This window comes from Rhagoletis zephyria, unplaced genomic scaffold, assembly GCF_001687245.7.
Source record: "Rhagoletis zephyria isolate East Lansing unplaced genomic scaffold, Rhagoletis_zephyria_1.1 Rzeph_scaffold_13001, whole genome shotgun sequence".
Taxonomy (NCBI): Eukaryota; Metazoa; Arthropoda; class Insecta; order Diptera; family Tephritidae; genus Rhagoletis; species Rhagoletis zephyria.
The window spans coordinates 304-16,370 of NW_016170073.1; the positions used below are offsets into that span (position 1 = coordinate 304).

Sequence of the window (16,067 nt, forward strand, 5' to 3'; positions counted from 1 at the left end):
ATAAAAACCTGCTCATTTTTTTTGCACTTTCTGAATTACATAATGCGTTTTTCCCTAATGCATAAAATTATTTTTCCATTTTTTGGCAGTGCCTTGAGATCTGCACGATTCGTTCCATTTTCAAAAATGAAGTGTCAGATTAAAAAGCGTAACCTGTGGACATTAGAAGGTTTATTTTTTTTAAGAGTTGCCACCTGTTAAAAAACTAGATCTATAAAAAATAAGATTCAATTTTTTTTATAAGTTAAATGAATTATTAAGAGATGGGTATCAATCGAAATGTGTATTAAATACATGTAGAGAGTTGGCACCTGTTTAAAAATCAAATTCCACTTGAATTAGAGGAATTTGGTAATTGAAGTAGATAGGTATCACCCTAAGGGAGTCAGACAAAAGAGGTTTAAGAAGATTTTAGCTTAAAAAAGTTACGAATTTACCTGTTTGTAAAGTCGAATTTAGTTAAACTAAATAATAATTACGCCAAACCACAGGATTACGCCATCGTATTTGTTGTTTTATTACAAATACATACATTGTCATTCTGATTACATTCCTTTTAAATTACTGGACTCTTAAATTAACTCAGGAATGTATGTACTTTTCACTTATTACTTTCTAAATATGTAACATTTTCTCATTTTTCTGATACTTATATTGTCATACATATTTCAGTTACCTTTTTCCTTTAATTAAAGCGAATTTGGTTTTTAAATATGTGGCAACCCTTCTACGTGTCGTTTAGAAGTAAAGTATTTTCAAAATTAGGTCAATTTATACCCACATTGTAATATCTAATTCATTTAACTTATTAATTAATTTTAATAAAATTTGTAACAGGTGGCAACTCTTTTCAAAAATGAAAAACTTTATTGCACATCTACAGGCCAAGCCTTTGACACCTCACTTTTGAAAATAGAACGAACTATATGTATATACCTATGTAAAAGCCACAAGAACCCAAATTTTCAACTTCAAACTGCATTTACAGTGAAAGTATGAAGGCTATCCAAAAAAAATTGCACTTTAAATTCATCGTCTTCAGTTTTACTAAGAAGAGAATTTGCATTTAAATCCGTCTATAATTCTATTTTTGCCCACATTTTATATGGAAGGGAAGCACTGTGCGGCGGTTCAATAAGCTATTGAAACAATAATATTTTTGTAAGCATTTTTGGGTCAAAGTTTAACTTGTTAAGAAATAATTATAATTATATTATTTTTTCCAACACTGTATGTATCGGGCAAACAAAATGACATATGGTAGGCAATAATTTCCGCCCGTGGACGGGCGTCGTTAGCTAGCCTTTCAATGTTGTAAAGAGTGAAATATTATTGATTAAGGCTAAAAGGCGGTTACACTGTTCAAATTTCAGGCGATTAGTTGAATCAAAAGTTTACCTCATTTAACTGAAATTTGAACAATGTAAACGTCTACTAAACACAATGAATGTGTACGATTAGAAAATAATAATATTCTGAACGATTTTTTTTTTTTAATTTCATTACTGCTATACAACTTGAAAAGGAGGGCATTTTTGCTCAAAAGGACAGAGAAGGACAACATTTTTGAAGAGGACAAATCGCGTTTGAGGAAGACAATCCTCCTCAAAGGAGGACGGTTGGTCAGTATTACTGAAAATATCTACAACAACGAATACTACAACAATAACGCAAAAAGGTTTGCTACTGTCTATACTGTTAGCTGGACTAATCTTATTTTTAATTCATGAATGATTTATAAATCTTCTGATTGTGTTTGAGTCCATAATCAGCAAACTCATTCCCCACCTTTACAACCTTCCGATATATAGTTTGTTAATTTAAGGAACATAGAATTTTTGAAATCAGGAATTTTAATATTGGTCATGTAAAACAAATGCCCTTGAATTTGACATCTAATTAAGAAACGAATTTGAAGAGCATGGTTTCCATTAAGCATTTTTTTAATCGACAGCCATGTTAACTGCGGTAAAAAACTTAGTTTAATTACATTGCGACGGGGTTGTTGTAGCTGCTACAACAAAATTGCCATACCTTGAAATTCTCAAGTGGGATTGTTTAACTACCCAACCCGACTAAGACGTTTTAGTGTGAGATACTTCTGGCCCAGCTAGAAGTTATAGCGCCATTAACTTTTCGATTTTTTAGTGCACGAGAATTCTAGCCCTACTAATAAACCCCATTTTCTTAGCTAAATAATAAAATTTTGTCGGTACATATGAAGAAACTCATGCGTTGAAAACCTTGGCGAAGATAGGCACGTAAACGTAGTTGACGGCGAGGAAAGACGGGCAAATATAATACGTGTGTCAAGTTAGCACTACACTTTTCGAGTTTGGAAAAGTTAACTACGGCATTAATTGTAGTNATTGACGGTGAAAGTCAGTTAACTAAAGCGATTCCAGCTCTCATGCTTTAAGTCTCGCAAATCGCGCGTTTCTTCGTCGACAACTATGTCTAGGCGTCTTATTTATTTTACGCGTCCCTTTTCGCCGTAAAAATAATCGCGCATTTTTCTTCGTATGCACCGCCGATATATGCCAATAACTCCTTTCTTTTGCTTACCTTCAAAGCCAAGTCACCATCGCATTCAGCTGGGAAATTGTAAAGACATCTTACGCGTAACGGTTTGCTTATTTGTTGTTGGCTACCAGGAGCCATCGTCGACGCCACCTCATCCAATGGCACTTTTACATCGATATAGTTTACTGGAAAGATACCTTCACAGCCAGAGCGCGTACGACCACGATACCATTCGGCGCTCATCTGTTCCAGTAAGTAGATTTTCTCATTTTCCTATAAATAAACAAACCAAATACATACGTTTATTAATAAAAATTAGTAATTTTGAGTAATTTCTTTGTACGCACCCTAAAATTAAGATCACCCTCTTCGATACCTTCGAAGTCGTACAAAGCCACGCCATATGGTCTCGTTTCCTCCATACCGCTGCCAAAGCATGAACCACCACCTCCCAGTTGCAGTGCATCTGCTTTTCCCGATATCACGTCCAGTAATGAAACGCTTATTGGTGGCGGTGGTGGCGCACACAGCGGCATGGGTGGTGATGGCGGTGTTGGTGGCGTATCTTCGCCACCATACGCTAGCTGCGGCTTCGGCAGCACTGGCGGCTTGGGCGCACGTGGCTTCTGCGATATTTTCGGTTTGATAATCGTTGGCACACTAAGAGTGGGCGTCGGCGGTAAAAGACTCTTGCCATTGCAAAGCGGATTGTCGTTGCTGGACTGGATGCGTGTGTTGATTGTGTTGAGATTGCGTACTGGCGCAGTGCCAATGGTACTCGTAGCGGCTGTGCTGCCGTAAATACTATCGGTAGCAGTGTTGAAACCGCTATCGAAAGCCTCCCATGGATCGAGGGGACTCGTTGTGGCTGGACGGCTGCGCGCGCTGAAATCATCCTCGAAGCCACTTTCCGGTTGAGAGACGCTGCCATTGTTGGGCGAACTGAAATTCGAATCGGAGCTGAAACTATCGACGCTGAGGCAATCACTATTCGATTTCTGTGTAAATGTTGGCGAACTTGGCGGCGAGTCGAAACTGATAAGCTGTGCTTCCGCTACGCCGGACGCACTTGCGTTGCTATTGCCAACAGCCAAAGACGTAAGCGACGTCGATGTGTAACTGCTGTTCCAGTTCGCCTGCCAACTGTTGCCGCCGCTGCTGCCATTTACTGCAGTGGAAGTGACAGCAGCCCAGGCGTTTGTGTTACTGCTACTGCTGTTGGTTGTTGTTGTAACTGCGACATTGTTGGTGGCGTAGACACCACTGCTGACACCATATATTTTACTTGCTTTGTTATTGTTGTTGCTGCTGCTACTGTTGCTGTTTTTCTTGCTCCTGAATATGTTGCTTAACAATTTTGTTGAGTGCGTCGAAGGCGGCAGTGGAGCTTTGCGGCCATTCACCTGCACTTTGGGTGGCGGCGGACGTGGTGGTGGCACTTTCTTGCAATTACCATTTGTATTGGTGGCTGATGACGCATTAATGCGAAATGGATCATCATCCCAGTTTGTGGTGGGCGTGTAGCGTGCTTGTGGAAATTTGCGTGTTATCGCTGATTGGTGGCTGTTGTAGTTATTGTTGCTACTGATGCTGTTGTTACGACTGGCCATTGACATGGCAGAGGTGGGACCTTTTGGTGGTGGCGGTAAACTTATGGCTAACTTCTGGACGCCACCATTCTGTTGCTGCTGCAGCTGTTGCTGATGAAGTTGACGGCGCAGCTGCTCGATACTAGCATTGGCACCGGCAGCAGCACTTTGACCACGCGCCACTGGAGGCGCAGGTGCAGGACGTGATGGAATTGTCATACTACTACGACAGGAAGCAATTCACAAAACCAACGGAAGTGATACCCTAAAAAGAAAACGTACAATTATGATCGCGATTAATACATATACCGAGTCAAAATAAAGAAATACATACTAATGTGTACATACATACACGCAAATACAAATACATATATGTATTAGAGGGCTGCATGAATTCATTCAAAACGGCTTATGAATTATTCATATACAAAAGGAATGAATGATTTTAGCTAAAATTTTTTTTTTAATTGGAGTGAATACCTGTTCTGATATACATATGTGTCGACATTACAATATTCAAACAAAGTGAAAATAAATTGAATTGAAATGAATAACAATTTTTTGTATGAATATCCAAAAATATTTTTTCTATGCACATATGTACATGTATTGCTCCGCTCTTATTACAATACGAACAAACTTGTTTGTAAAAAAACTTTTACCGAAATGAGTTTGAATGATTTGAATGTTTTCCATTCATTCATCCACATTCTTCCATTTGAAGGTAGAAAATTTAAAACAAAATGTATATTCATAACTTACAAAATTCCAAACTCTGAGGCTGCGTTTCTTTATACATTCCGGATAATCCAATTTCACAGCTGGAATAAACAGAATGCGTTTGAAATATACGTCAACATATCATCAGGAACGTTCTAAAGAATAAATAAACAAAAAAGTTTATTCCAAACGTTCAGAATGAATAAAGAAATGCAGCCTGAGTGTTTTGTATGTAAAGTAAAATATTCAATTCTACTGCACTCTGTTTGGTTTGAAGTTTGTATGAATTCATGCAGCTCTCTAATATGCATGTATATGAATACAATACTTTATAATACATTTTCCATAAATGAACCCAATAAATATATCGCCCAAATCAATTCGCCGCAATTAAAACCGATTTTTTTTACTATTGAACTGAATTAATTTTAATAATAATATAATTGTATAAGTTAACAATCGTTGTCGTAGCGCTCAGAGAAATTTTGTGCTTATTTTTAAATTGCTGGCGTTGAACTGTTCACCGCAGCGGAAGAAGTCGCGTATATAACGTTGGGTTGATAAGAATGGCGACAACAATGACGCTGAAAATACAAACAAACACCGACACATGTACACTTGGGAGTCTGTAAACGTCGTTATTTTCTCCACCCTTTATTTAGGAATTCCGAAAACATGAATTTAATGAATTCGTACACATACATATGTATGTATATAATTTTCTACGCCGTACAGAAAACTGCTATGAACGTAAACCTAAATCCCACTGCGATAACATATTGGTGAGATATTTCGAGTATCCGCCCTACGATTTATTAATTTGTTTGGATTCCCTAGGTGGCGCTGAAGGGATCATTACTAAGAAAAATTGTCTTTCTAACCCGATTTATAGCATGGTAGCTAAAGAGAAATATGCTGTGAAAATAGATCGACAACTGGGCGCTAAAAACGGGATACTTCACCATAGCGTAATACAATCATATGTACATATGTAGTTTAAAACAAGGAATGAAACCGATTCAAAATAATGTTCCGGTTTCGTTTTCGGTTTTGCAAAGTGCTTCGATTTTGGTTTCGTTCTTCAAAATTTGTTCCGGTTTCGGTTTCGTTCCGATTTCGGTTTTGACAGAAAAAAATTTATTAAAAATAAATAAAAGGTTTGTTTTCGGCGAAATTAAACATTGTGATTAATTTTTATTTATATAAAGAAAACACCTTTGAAACAATTATACAAACTAATAACCGTACTCCACCGCATCTGCTTAGATCTAAATGTAGTAATTTGTTTAGTATTTTATTTGTTATATAATTAGAGTTGCTGCTGATGGGTATTTGATATAAATACATATAAGTAAGTGCGATTTTCACAGAAATTTTGTTGAAATTATAATATAATAATAATGTTTTGTTTAAAAAGAGTCACATCTTACTCGCAAAAGCTAATAAATTTATATAAATATTTGTAGCCCATGCAATTCATTAGTTCTTATCAATGAAATCGAGTCCACTACATTACTTCTTAAATTGGCTCTATCTAGCAGGTGGCATAATGAATTTTAGGCCAGAAAACAACCTTTCAACACTGACCTGCGTCGCAGGAACAGCTAAAACTATTTTAGCTAACTGAGCCAAGTGCGGTTTACGCAAAGACTCATTTTTCCAATATGTATTGTAGAACATCAATACTTCGTTCTTGCCGTCTTTGATTGGCAAAGGCCACTAAGAGAGGACGGATAATTTCAGAACTTTTCGGTCCACTGCAGGGAAGCCAGCTCGGGGAACTTAGGTTTGCGTGCGGAATCGGGGAATGGACCGTTTTTTGTGGGAAATTTAAGACGCTGTGACATAAGCAGCTATGTACCTACTATTTTCGGTTTTTGTTGCTTTTGAATTGACAAAAACCGTATAAATATAAGTTTCAAACTTTGTACAATATTTAAAAAAAAACTAATTCAACGAACTTTCGTTAAAATTTCGAGCTTTATAATTAGATTTTTTTAGAAAGATTTTGAGTATGCAGTTTTGTAGCTTGTTCAATTCCAGTAAAATAAGGTCTCAAATGGCTAAAAATTACCGTTTATTTTTTATAATTTTCTTTGTCGCATCGGTTTCATTTAACGAATAAACACAATTTATTTTTAGATGGAAGAAAACCGCTAAACCTTCGGTTAAAAGTTCTAAAACCAAAAATTTTAGCCACTTGAAACTTGCACTTTATTGCACTAGAATTGAGTGGGCAACAAAACTCCACACTCTACATCTTTCTAGAAAATCTAATTATAAAGCTCGAAATTCTTACGAATGTACGTTGAATTTGTTTTTTTTTTTTTAATATTGCACAAAGTTTGAAACTTACAGCCTTATTCTGTATCACGAACGATAGGCTACACGAACGATTCGTCTGCGTACAACATCTCTGATTGTGATTTTATTACTCTATCGGTCGTCTTCGTCTTGCTTTTCATATATTACGTTGAAATGGTCCCTGTTGCGTTTAAACCGGCAAGAATAATGCCGCCGGAATAATATTTGAAGCATTTCTCTGCAGACGAATCGTTCCTGTTACCTATCGTTCGTGATGCAGAATAAGGCTGTTAGATTTATACGGTTTTTGGTTAAACTATACTTTTATAAAAAATGACTCAAATTAAATAACTAAAATAAATAATAATAGTTGTGAAAACTTGTGACCACTGTTATATTACTATGTTAATATTATATGTATATTTTTTATTCTTTATTTGTTAACTAACTTTATAAATCTTTTGTTTGGTTTATGAATACATAGATGAATTACATTTCAAAATAAAATAAACAGAAACACCAGTAATATATCAAAATACATACCTAAATTTTTTGTTTTTGTAAATAAGGGCAAAATCGGGGAATTTCATTATTGAAATCGGAGATTTTTTGTGAAACGGCACAGTTATGCTGTGCTTGATAACGGTTGCGGTTTCGGTTCTAAAAAACGAAACGGTTTTAAACGGTTACTGTTTCGGTTTCGATTTCATTCCTTGGTTTAAAATACTCAGTATAACTTGCCCAGTAGGGCTTGGGAGCATCGTACGATTGCCCCGTGAGTACTCCCCCCCATTGCTCCCTAAGCTTCTGTGTATAATAGCGTGGTCCAAAAAGAGTAAAGTCGGAATGTTAATGCTCTCACCCCCTAGGATTGTTCTATAACGAAAAAAAGTATAGCCCCATCGTTTTATTTTGAAATCAAAAAATATTTAGAGGTCGCTTAAAGCGCTCAAAGTTTTCCATGTATTTCATTTTATATTTTTTTAATATTGATTTTCAAAAATTATATGCCATTTCTACGAAAACAACTTTCTCGATCGGAAAACTCAAGTTCTCTTCAAGAGACCTTCAACAGTAATACCCAATTGTTTATTTAACCATTTTTTTAATTCTAACTATTTTTTACTGGTCCCCTCATTGCATTTTTCGGGGTTTTTGGCGGACCTTTAAAATATAGTTACTATGAAAAATGGCTAAATAAACAATTGTATATTATTATTGGGAATCTCCTGCAGAGAAACGGAGTTTTTCGATCGAAAAATATTGATTTTTAACTCTCTCAGTACAAAAAATCAGCCGCTGAAGCTAAAAATCTGAAAATTCGTTTACCGGAAACTTAAGTGTACAATATTACATATTCGAAATTGTATACATAGTACTTATGTACACGTATTTATGTCAAGCATTCTTCAAACCTACTTTTCCCATTTCGCCATATACCATGCAAACATGACTCGTTGAAGTAAAGAATTTTAGTTTTCTTCCGGGTCACAATGTAAAAGAGTTTGGTTTTCTTCAATTTTTCTCTCTTGCGCCTTCATTCGGTGAAAATTCTGTTGTGAATGAGGCAATTTTACCATACATAGCTTAAGCGGTTTGATCAAACGTCCATATGGCGGCCAGAAAATCAAAAAATTTTAATTTTTGTTCACATTTCCCTCAAAGGGCTTGTAAAATCTTCAAACACCCCCATACACAACATAAATAGCTTTAAATCTGCATTTGATGCTAAATATTCAAAATGTTATCGATAATTTTTTTCATTCCATCGTTATATTTTGAAATTATTTTGAACTTGCAAAATCTCGATTACGAATGGAGAGAACACGCATTGTTCGATCATAAGAATATTAAAAAAAAAATCATGAAATTTTCCTATCATTTTCTATACAAAAATTTCAAACTTTCGATTCGTACGAAATCCAGAATATGGTACATTGATTCTTCAATAGATCCAGAAAATTATAGGAAAAAAGTTTTTGAATTAAAAGATTCCTCAGGTTCATATAAGTTTCCCAATTAAGGGCCGTTTTCTCGTCTAACCTTTAGATTACCGGCCGGAGTTTTCGTTTTCTCACCAGCATATTAATTTCTCAAATCGATAAATTGTTGCTCACCCGATGCAACCTTTAAACATTTGTACCCAACTTTAAATTTTGGTTTGGTTTTGGTTCATGTGTCAGATATATTAGATATTTCATCCAAGGTTTTGATTTTTGCTAACAGTTGCTCTTGCTCTATATTTGCATATGTTGCATTGCCAACATTTGAAATTTTATGACGAATGTAGTGAAGTTTCACTCTCCGGAATAACAAATTTATTTTTACCGGTAAGATAAGAAAACGAAAGCACTTCAAAGTGCGGAACACTTTATCTGCCCTGTTAGTAAAGGCAACTTTACTGCTAACATTAGAAAACGGCCCTAAAAGCAATTATGTATATTTGCATTACTAATATAGCGCGTTTCTAATGCTTCGGTAGAACGTAATTTAGTATGTAGTTTAAAAATGTGTAGGACTGACTTGAGGACAAGATATAGTTGCAGAAATATTTACATATATACAAAGCTAGTCATAAGAAATAACGGTGATACTTTGTTTGAGCCGCAAGAATTGAATTTGAGAACGTAATTAATTTTTATACTAAGTACCTGTAAATAGTATGCAGTACACAATAATCATATCTGGAATAAGAAATTTTGAGTAATTTGTTCGAATTTTTCATTTGTTTTTGAGGAACTTGGTAATTTTTTTGTGGCAATACCGTATGTTATTTAAGGAAATGCGCATCAATGGGCAATTTCGTATCACAACTCATGCGTCTACAAAAACCAACTATACACGAGATAGCAAGCAATAACAATGAATTTGCCTACGAAATCTTTTATCAGTAATAAAACCACCCTGTAAAATGACCAACAATGCAGACATCCGGATGCATCCGTGGCATTACTAGTAGTGGCCGGGTGTGAAGCCTATTACGAATATTTATAAAATATTTGTGATGTTTACAGACTGCAGCGACTGGATTCTGTTACAGGCCAACCTAATATTCACGCACGCCGTTTGCTGTCATAAATTTCTCATGCACATACAACTTGCATGGGCCCAAACCGAAATTGTCCGGCGTGCGTAAAAAGCTACATAGCTCAAATTCCAAGATTTGTGTTGCGTGACATTGCGATTTGACATTTTTGCTCATTTGACATTTTGCGCGACTATGAATTGAAATTATGGAACAAATGCAGAATAGCTCCGATTCTCAAATAAAAAAAAAATATAAATATTAGGGTCGATAGAGATGATTGAGCTGAACATAATGGTATAACACAACAACTACAAAAGTTCAAATTAAAAAGAATGCATGGATTTTATCTTGATCTTAGATCTCATTTGATAGGAAATTTGATTCCCTTTAATTTGATATAAATATAATCCTCGCTAAGTAGAATTTTCCTTTATGTGTTGCCGCAGAAGAGAAGCGGAATTCCTTTTTGCGTACATTAATTCGATTTTTGTGAAAACTAAATAAGGCCGCTGTGGTGTAGTGGTAAGCAGTGCGCGCTTCCAATCCGCTACGCCCTGGTTCAAACCCTGGTCAAAGCAACATCGCAAAAAATATACAAAAAATGTTTTTTCTTAACAGCGGTCGTCCCTCGGCAGGCAATGGCAAACCTCCGAGTGTATTTCTGCCATGAAAAATAGCTTCTCTTAAGAATACAATCGCCGTTCGGCGTAAAACTGTAAGTCCCTCCGCTTTGTGTGACAACATCAAGGCGCACACCACAAATCGGAGGAGAAGCTCGGCCAAACACTAACATATGTGGCATATATAAGGTATGTATATCAAATTAAAGGGAACTTAATTTCCCATCGATTGAGAGCAAACCTTTTAAAATCCATACATTCATTTTTAAGAAATTTTGATTTAAAAAATTATTTAACTTGAACTTTGACCCTTAAAAATTTTTGTAATTGTTGTTTCCGCAAGAAAAACAAATATACCGTTATGTTCAGCTCAATCATCTCTATCGACCCAAATATTTATTATTTTTATATATTTTTTTATATATACCGTTATACTTACTCACCTCAATGATCTCTACAACCCCCATAGTTTTTTTTTTTTATTTGAGAATCGAAGCTATTCTGCATTATATGCCTCAAATTTTGCTGCAACTTCTGAAATTTGAAAGAAATGCAACTATGAAAAATCACGCACGCAAATTTATTTCGGTTACTCAAATGTGAAAAACTTGCGTGCGTGCGTAGAAAATTTCACGTCGGTAATATTAGGTTGGCCTGTTACTGTGAGAAAATTAGTGTACTACCGCGTGCACAACTAACAACCAAAAACTCGACGGAATAAAATGCTGTAAGTTTTTCGGAAGAGAAGTGTACACAATTTTGACAGTTAAAACACAATTTTCAGTGTGCATACGAAAACTCACAGTTACAGAATCCAGCCCTAGGGTTAGGGAATGGTTATGAATCAGTGGCCCTAGCGTGGAATAGCGCCACTAAATAAGAAAAAAAATCGTGTTGATACTGGCCCACAACACATGAGAACAATTTTGCATGCATTACAATTGTCGCTTGGGGCGAGGGCGGGTATTATTAGTCATGCATTAAAGAATTCGTCACCCTCGGACTTGATCGAAAAAACTATAGTCACACCATAACATTATTTTTGAAGTGAAACTTCTTAACCGAGTTCGAAGATGTTTGCGTTAAATATTTAACACCAGGCCATAAAATCTGTATTGTTCGTTCGATTTTCAAAAATAGGTGTCAGATGAAAGGGTTGTGTCCTTTGGGTATGCAATATAGTTTTGGTGCTATGAAAGGGTTGCCACCTGTTAGAAAATTGAGTTAAAAAATCGCTTCCGCAGAAGTTTGCGTTAAATATTTAACACCAAGTCATGAAAATCTGTATTGTTCGTTCGATTTTCAAAAATGAGGTGTCAAGATAGAAAGCGGCTTGCCTTTACATGTGCAACATGGTTTGGTGTTTTAAAAAGGTTGTCATATGCTTAAAAATTAAATTCAAATTATTTAATAAGTGCAATGAATTATGCGGAATGGTTTTGAATAAACTCTTATTTTTTAACTACATGTAGAAGGCTGCCACCTGTTTGAAAATTTGAATTAAGTTAAGTTATACAGAAGTTTTGTGCATATCAACGACGAGGGGGAAGCTGCACGAGAGCAGGATCGCTCGGTTGTAGCGATTGCCAAACAATTTTTTGTTTTTATTTCTTACTTTTTTATTATTTTTATATTATTTGTTTATTTAATATTTATTTATTTTTTTATTTTCATTTGTTTATTTTATATGAATTTGTTTTATTATTATTAATCATAATTTTATTAATCACACTATGAAGTAGTTAAAATTACTATACGAATAATAGGAGAAATATTCTTGACGTGGGACTACTTTGCGATGCTAAGCATAGGCGTCGCATTTAATCAGATCAACTGCGCCGTTAATCCGGATACAACGCTGCCGTCTCCTCTATGCTTTTACTCCGTTAATTCAAGAAAGGAACATTAATTGATTTTTGGAGAAAAATTAAAGGTATATTTAATTTTAATTGATTTTTGATCTCGAAAATGTCGGATTTTCAACGAATTTGTTCAACAGTTTTTTTGAGCAGCCACTTCCAACGCGAATAAAACTGTCAAATTAAAAGCCAGTACTATGAATTTTAAACCTCATAATGGTACATCTTTTGTCTAACGACCTGCAGTGAAATTGTTTAATACATTCCAACAATTGCTGTACAGGAATTGGTGGAACGCGTACCGATTTACAGTAAACCATACTTTATGTAGGTCATGTCAGCTGACACAGTCTCCGATTTTGCGTCGGTTGGTTACTGCGCCCTTACCCTTTTTATTACAAGCTTTTTATTATTACATGCTTTTATTGAACTTCACTGTTTAGATATTGTATGTATGTATGTATCTTTGTATGTCCTGAACTTTGCAGTCAATATTTAATCAAACTTCCCCGATGAGCTATAGACTTGAAACTTCAAACTTAGCTCAGTACTCGAGGACAATGCAATATAAAGGATGACTTAATCCGCTAGGTGGTGCAGGAGTCGAGATATTTGTAAAACCCGCATTTATAGTCTGATATGGTTCATATTTGGAACACATATTACTTATATGAAAAGAAATAAAACCAAAAAAAATTTTGACGCTAGGTGGCGCAGGAGTCGAGATATTTGTAAAACTCACATTTATAGTCTGATCTGGTTCATATTTAGAACATATATTATTTGCGTGAAAGAGTTTGTTGCTATTTTCTACAGATATTGCATTGAAAATTATGTCAATATGCTGCAACTAACCTTACAGTGGACTTTATTTTGACTATGACTACGGGCCAATCACTTTAATCCCATTTTTAGCTAATTTAAAAAGTTAAATTAAATCAAGTTAGGGAACTTCCTATTCTTCTTAAACGGAATCGCTATATGTATAAATTATTTTATACTTTTTAGTTCTTGTTGTAATAGAAGCGTGTTTTTAGCTTTTTAACTATAATTTTATTTCAAATTAAGTGACAAAGAATTCTCACACCAACTAAAAACATTACCCAAAACCATTTTGTAAACACACTATCCTCTGGTTAGGAAAACTGGCATTGACTTTTTTTTTATTTTTTTTCGCAAAACGGTCTTGCGCATATTCTTCCACAAAAAATTCATTTTTATATGATGGAAACAAGTAATTTTTAAGCAAAAAACAAAACCGACTTCAATTCTTATATAAAAATTTCAGATTATCTTTAATTTCTTCATGATCCAATGATCGGTAACACCTTTGCTTTAAAAAAAAAGTTATAGAAGTCGGTTAACGTGGTGCAAACGCCGTCAACAAAAAAATATTAAAAATCAATGGGATTTTTTAGCCGCTCAAAATTTGCACTTAATTTACTAAAAAATTTTAACTGCATACCCAAAATTTTTATGAAAATACTGGTTAAAAAGCTCGAAATTTAGATAAAAATATGTGGCATTTTTTCTAAATTCCGTATGAAGTTGGAAAGTGTGATTTATGTGGTTTCTGTTAAAGCATGAACCATATCTAAAAAAAAAAAAAATAACATAAAAATTTTAGATTGGGAAACATTGTAAAAATTATAAACGAAACACCGGTCTTCCAATTTTGATCGCCACTGTGCATATTTATTTGCTAGAAATAAAGAAATCGAAAAAACAAAGCTTTTTTTTCTGTTTAAATGTTCATCATAGGCCAGTGCCATTGCCTGTCACTCGCATAAAAGCATGCAAAGTGTGTGCAACAATTAAAAACACTAGCTACCAACCAACTGATCGTACCCCTTTTTGTCTCGTTTTGAGTAGAAAATAAACAATGCAATGAGAATTTTTACGCAACTTTTTGCCACTTTTTATGCACTTTGTTATTTTCATTTTGGCTTGTTACCCAGTTTTCTGATAAGGCGTTCCGGTTTTTGAGGTCGGTGTATTATCGTCAACCGCAGCTAGCAAGCTAAGCGATTAGTTGTTTGTCGGCTGGTTAGCCAGTTGAGTTGACTCGTGTTTCATCGTACCGGGCACGGGACATAGCGGGGTAATTAATTGCACAGATTGCTACAAATATATACTACCTACATATGTATGTACATATCGTCGTTTAAAGTACAAAACTGCGTATCGTCGTTCTGCAAAACCGCATGTCTGATATTTTTTGCCAAAAATTGGATTTGCTCACAAAAGCTCTTGGCTCAAGGCTTATCCATTCGTCCTAAAATATAACTACTAGCCAGAAATGCGATTATTTTATAAAAAAGAGAACCANAGATTTGCTCACAAAAGCTCTTGGCTCAAGGCTTATCCATTCGTCCTGAAATATAACTACTAGCCAGAAATGCGATTATTTTATAAAAAAGAGAACCATTTTGAAATATGGGTGTTTTTACTCTCTAGAAAATAATTTATGCAACCTCACATACGCGGTTTTGCATTATCTTGATACGCGTAGAAATGATATAGAATAGTTAAAAATCAATAATTTTTTACCAGAGTAGTTAAATAAACAATTGGGTATTATTATTGAAAGTCTCCTGAAGAGAACCAGAGTTTCCAGATTGAAAATTTTTGATTTTCAAAAATACATTGAAAATTTTGAGCGCTTTGAGCGACCTCTAAATATTTTTTGATTTCAAAATAAAAAAATAGGGGTATACTTTTTTTCGATATAAAACAATCCTAGGGGGTGAGAGCATTACAATTCCGACTTTACTGTTTTTGGACCACCCTAATGGGCATACAGACTTAGTGAACGAATTAAAAAATAAGAATGAATGAATGACTTAGCAAAAGGGGGGCGGAGTTTGGAGGGAGAACCAATAGCTTTGACATTGATTTTACGGCGAATATTTTTCATACTTGAAAACTCTTACAAATATGTACCTATATAAGTATATATGTGTGAATTATTATGCTAATTTTGTGTCATATGTACGTAAATCAATGTTGCTTTGTTGCATGTATGCAGATGCATACCCAATTCTTTTATTTAGGAAAATAGTAGCAGATTCCTTAGGGCTAGAGCGGCCTATAACATATTAAAAGCCTCATTCTCCACAATACTGTCATAACTCAAAAAATCAACTTCGAGAAAAACGGCTTTCAAATTTTCAATTTATCTATACTGCCATAGTAAAAGTTAATACATATTTTGTTCTAGTGAGCAACTGGTAATCGACAAATCTATGAAACTACACAACATAGAAGAAGAGGTAGCTGTAATTTCTGCATACTAAGCTACATTTTTGTATTTTTCGAGTTATGACACTATCGAAGTAAATCAGCGATATGTACTCTTGCAAATCGAAGCAAAAAAAAAAAAAATAACTAATTAAAATAGCAGTTAATGTGGGCGGTTGATGAA

At 34.8% G+C, this 16,067-nt stretch overlaps 1 protein-coding gene across 2 annotated transcripts; it reads right to left on the bottom strand.

Annotated features, from left to right (window-relative positions):
* Positions 1 to 2,456: 2,456 nt before the first annotated feature.
* Positions 2,457 to 5,547, bottom strand: LOC108377933 (probable serine/threonine-protein kinase mkcB). Of its 2 annotated transcripts, XM_017634232.1 has the most exons (3): positions 5,171 to 5,547; positions 2,871 to 4,377; positions 2,457 to 2,796 (listed from the first exon to the last, which is right to left on the bottom strand). In XM_017634232.1, the coding sequence occupies exons 2-3, from the start codon at positions 4,329 to 4,331 to the stop codon at positions 2,476 to 2,478; spliced, it is 1,782 nt and encodes a 593-aa protein (XP_017489721.1). In that variant the 5' UTR covers positions 4,332 to 4,377; positions 5,171 to 5,547; the 3' UTR covers positions 2,457 to 2,475. The 2 variants fall into 2 exon arrangements, with proteins under 2 accessions (XP_017489721.1, XP_017489719.1); XM_017634230.1 differs by lacking the exon at positions 5,171 to 5,547 and having other exon boundaries at positions 2,458 to 2,796; positions 2,871 to 4,445.
* Between the last annotated feature and the right edge of the window lie 10,520 nt (positions 5,548 to 16,067).

Excerpts from the sequence above, each read along its gene's own strand:
- LOC108377933 (XM_017634232.1), bottom strand. The coding sequence starts at position 4,331 with ATGACAATTCCATCACGTCCTGCACCTGCGCCTCCAGTGGCGCGTGGT. Across the intron at positions 2,797-2,870 it reads AGGGTGATCTTAATTTTAGG|GAAAATGAGAAAATCTACTT; the intron begins GTGCGTACAAAG and ends GTTTATTTATAG.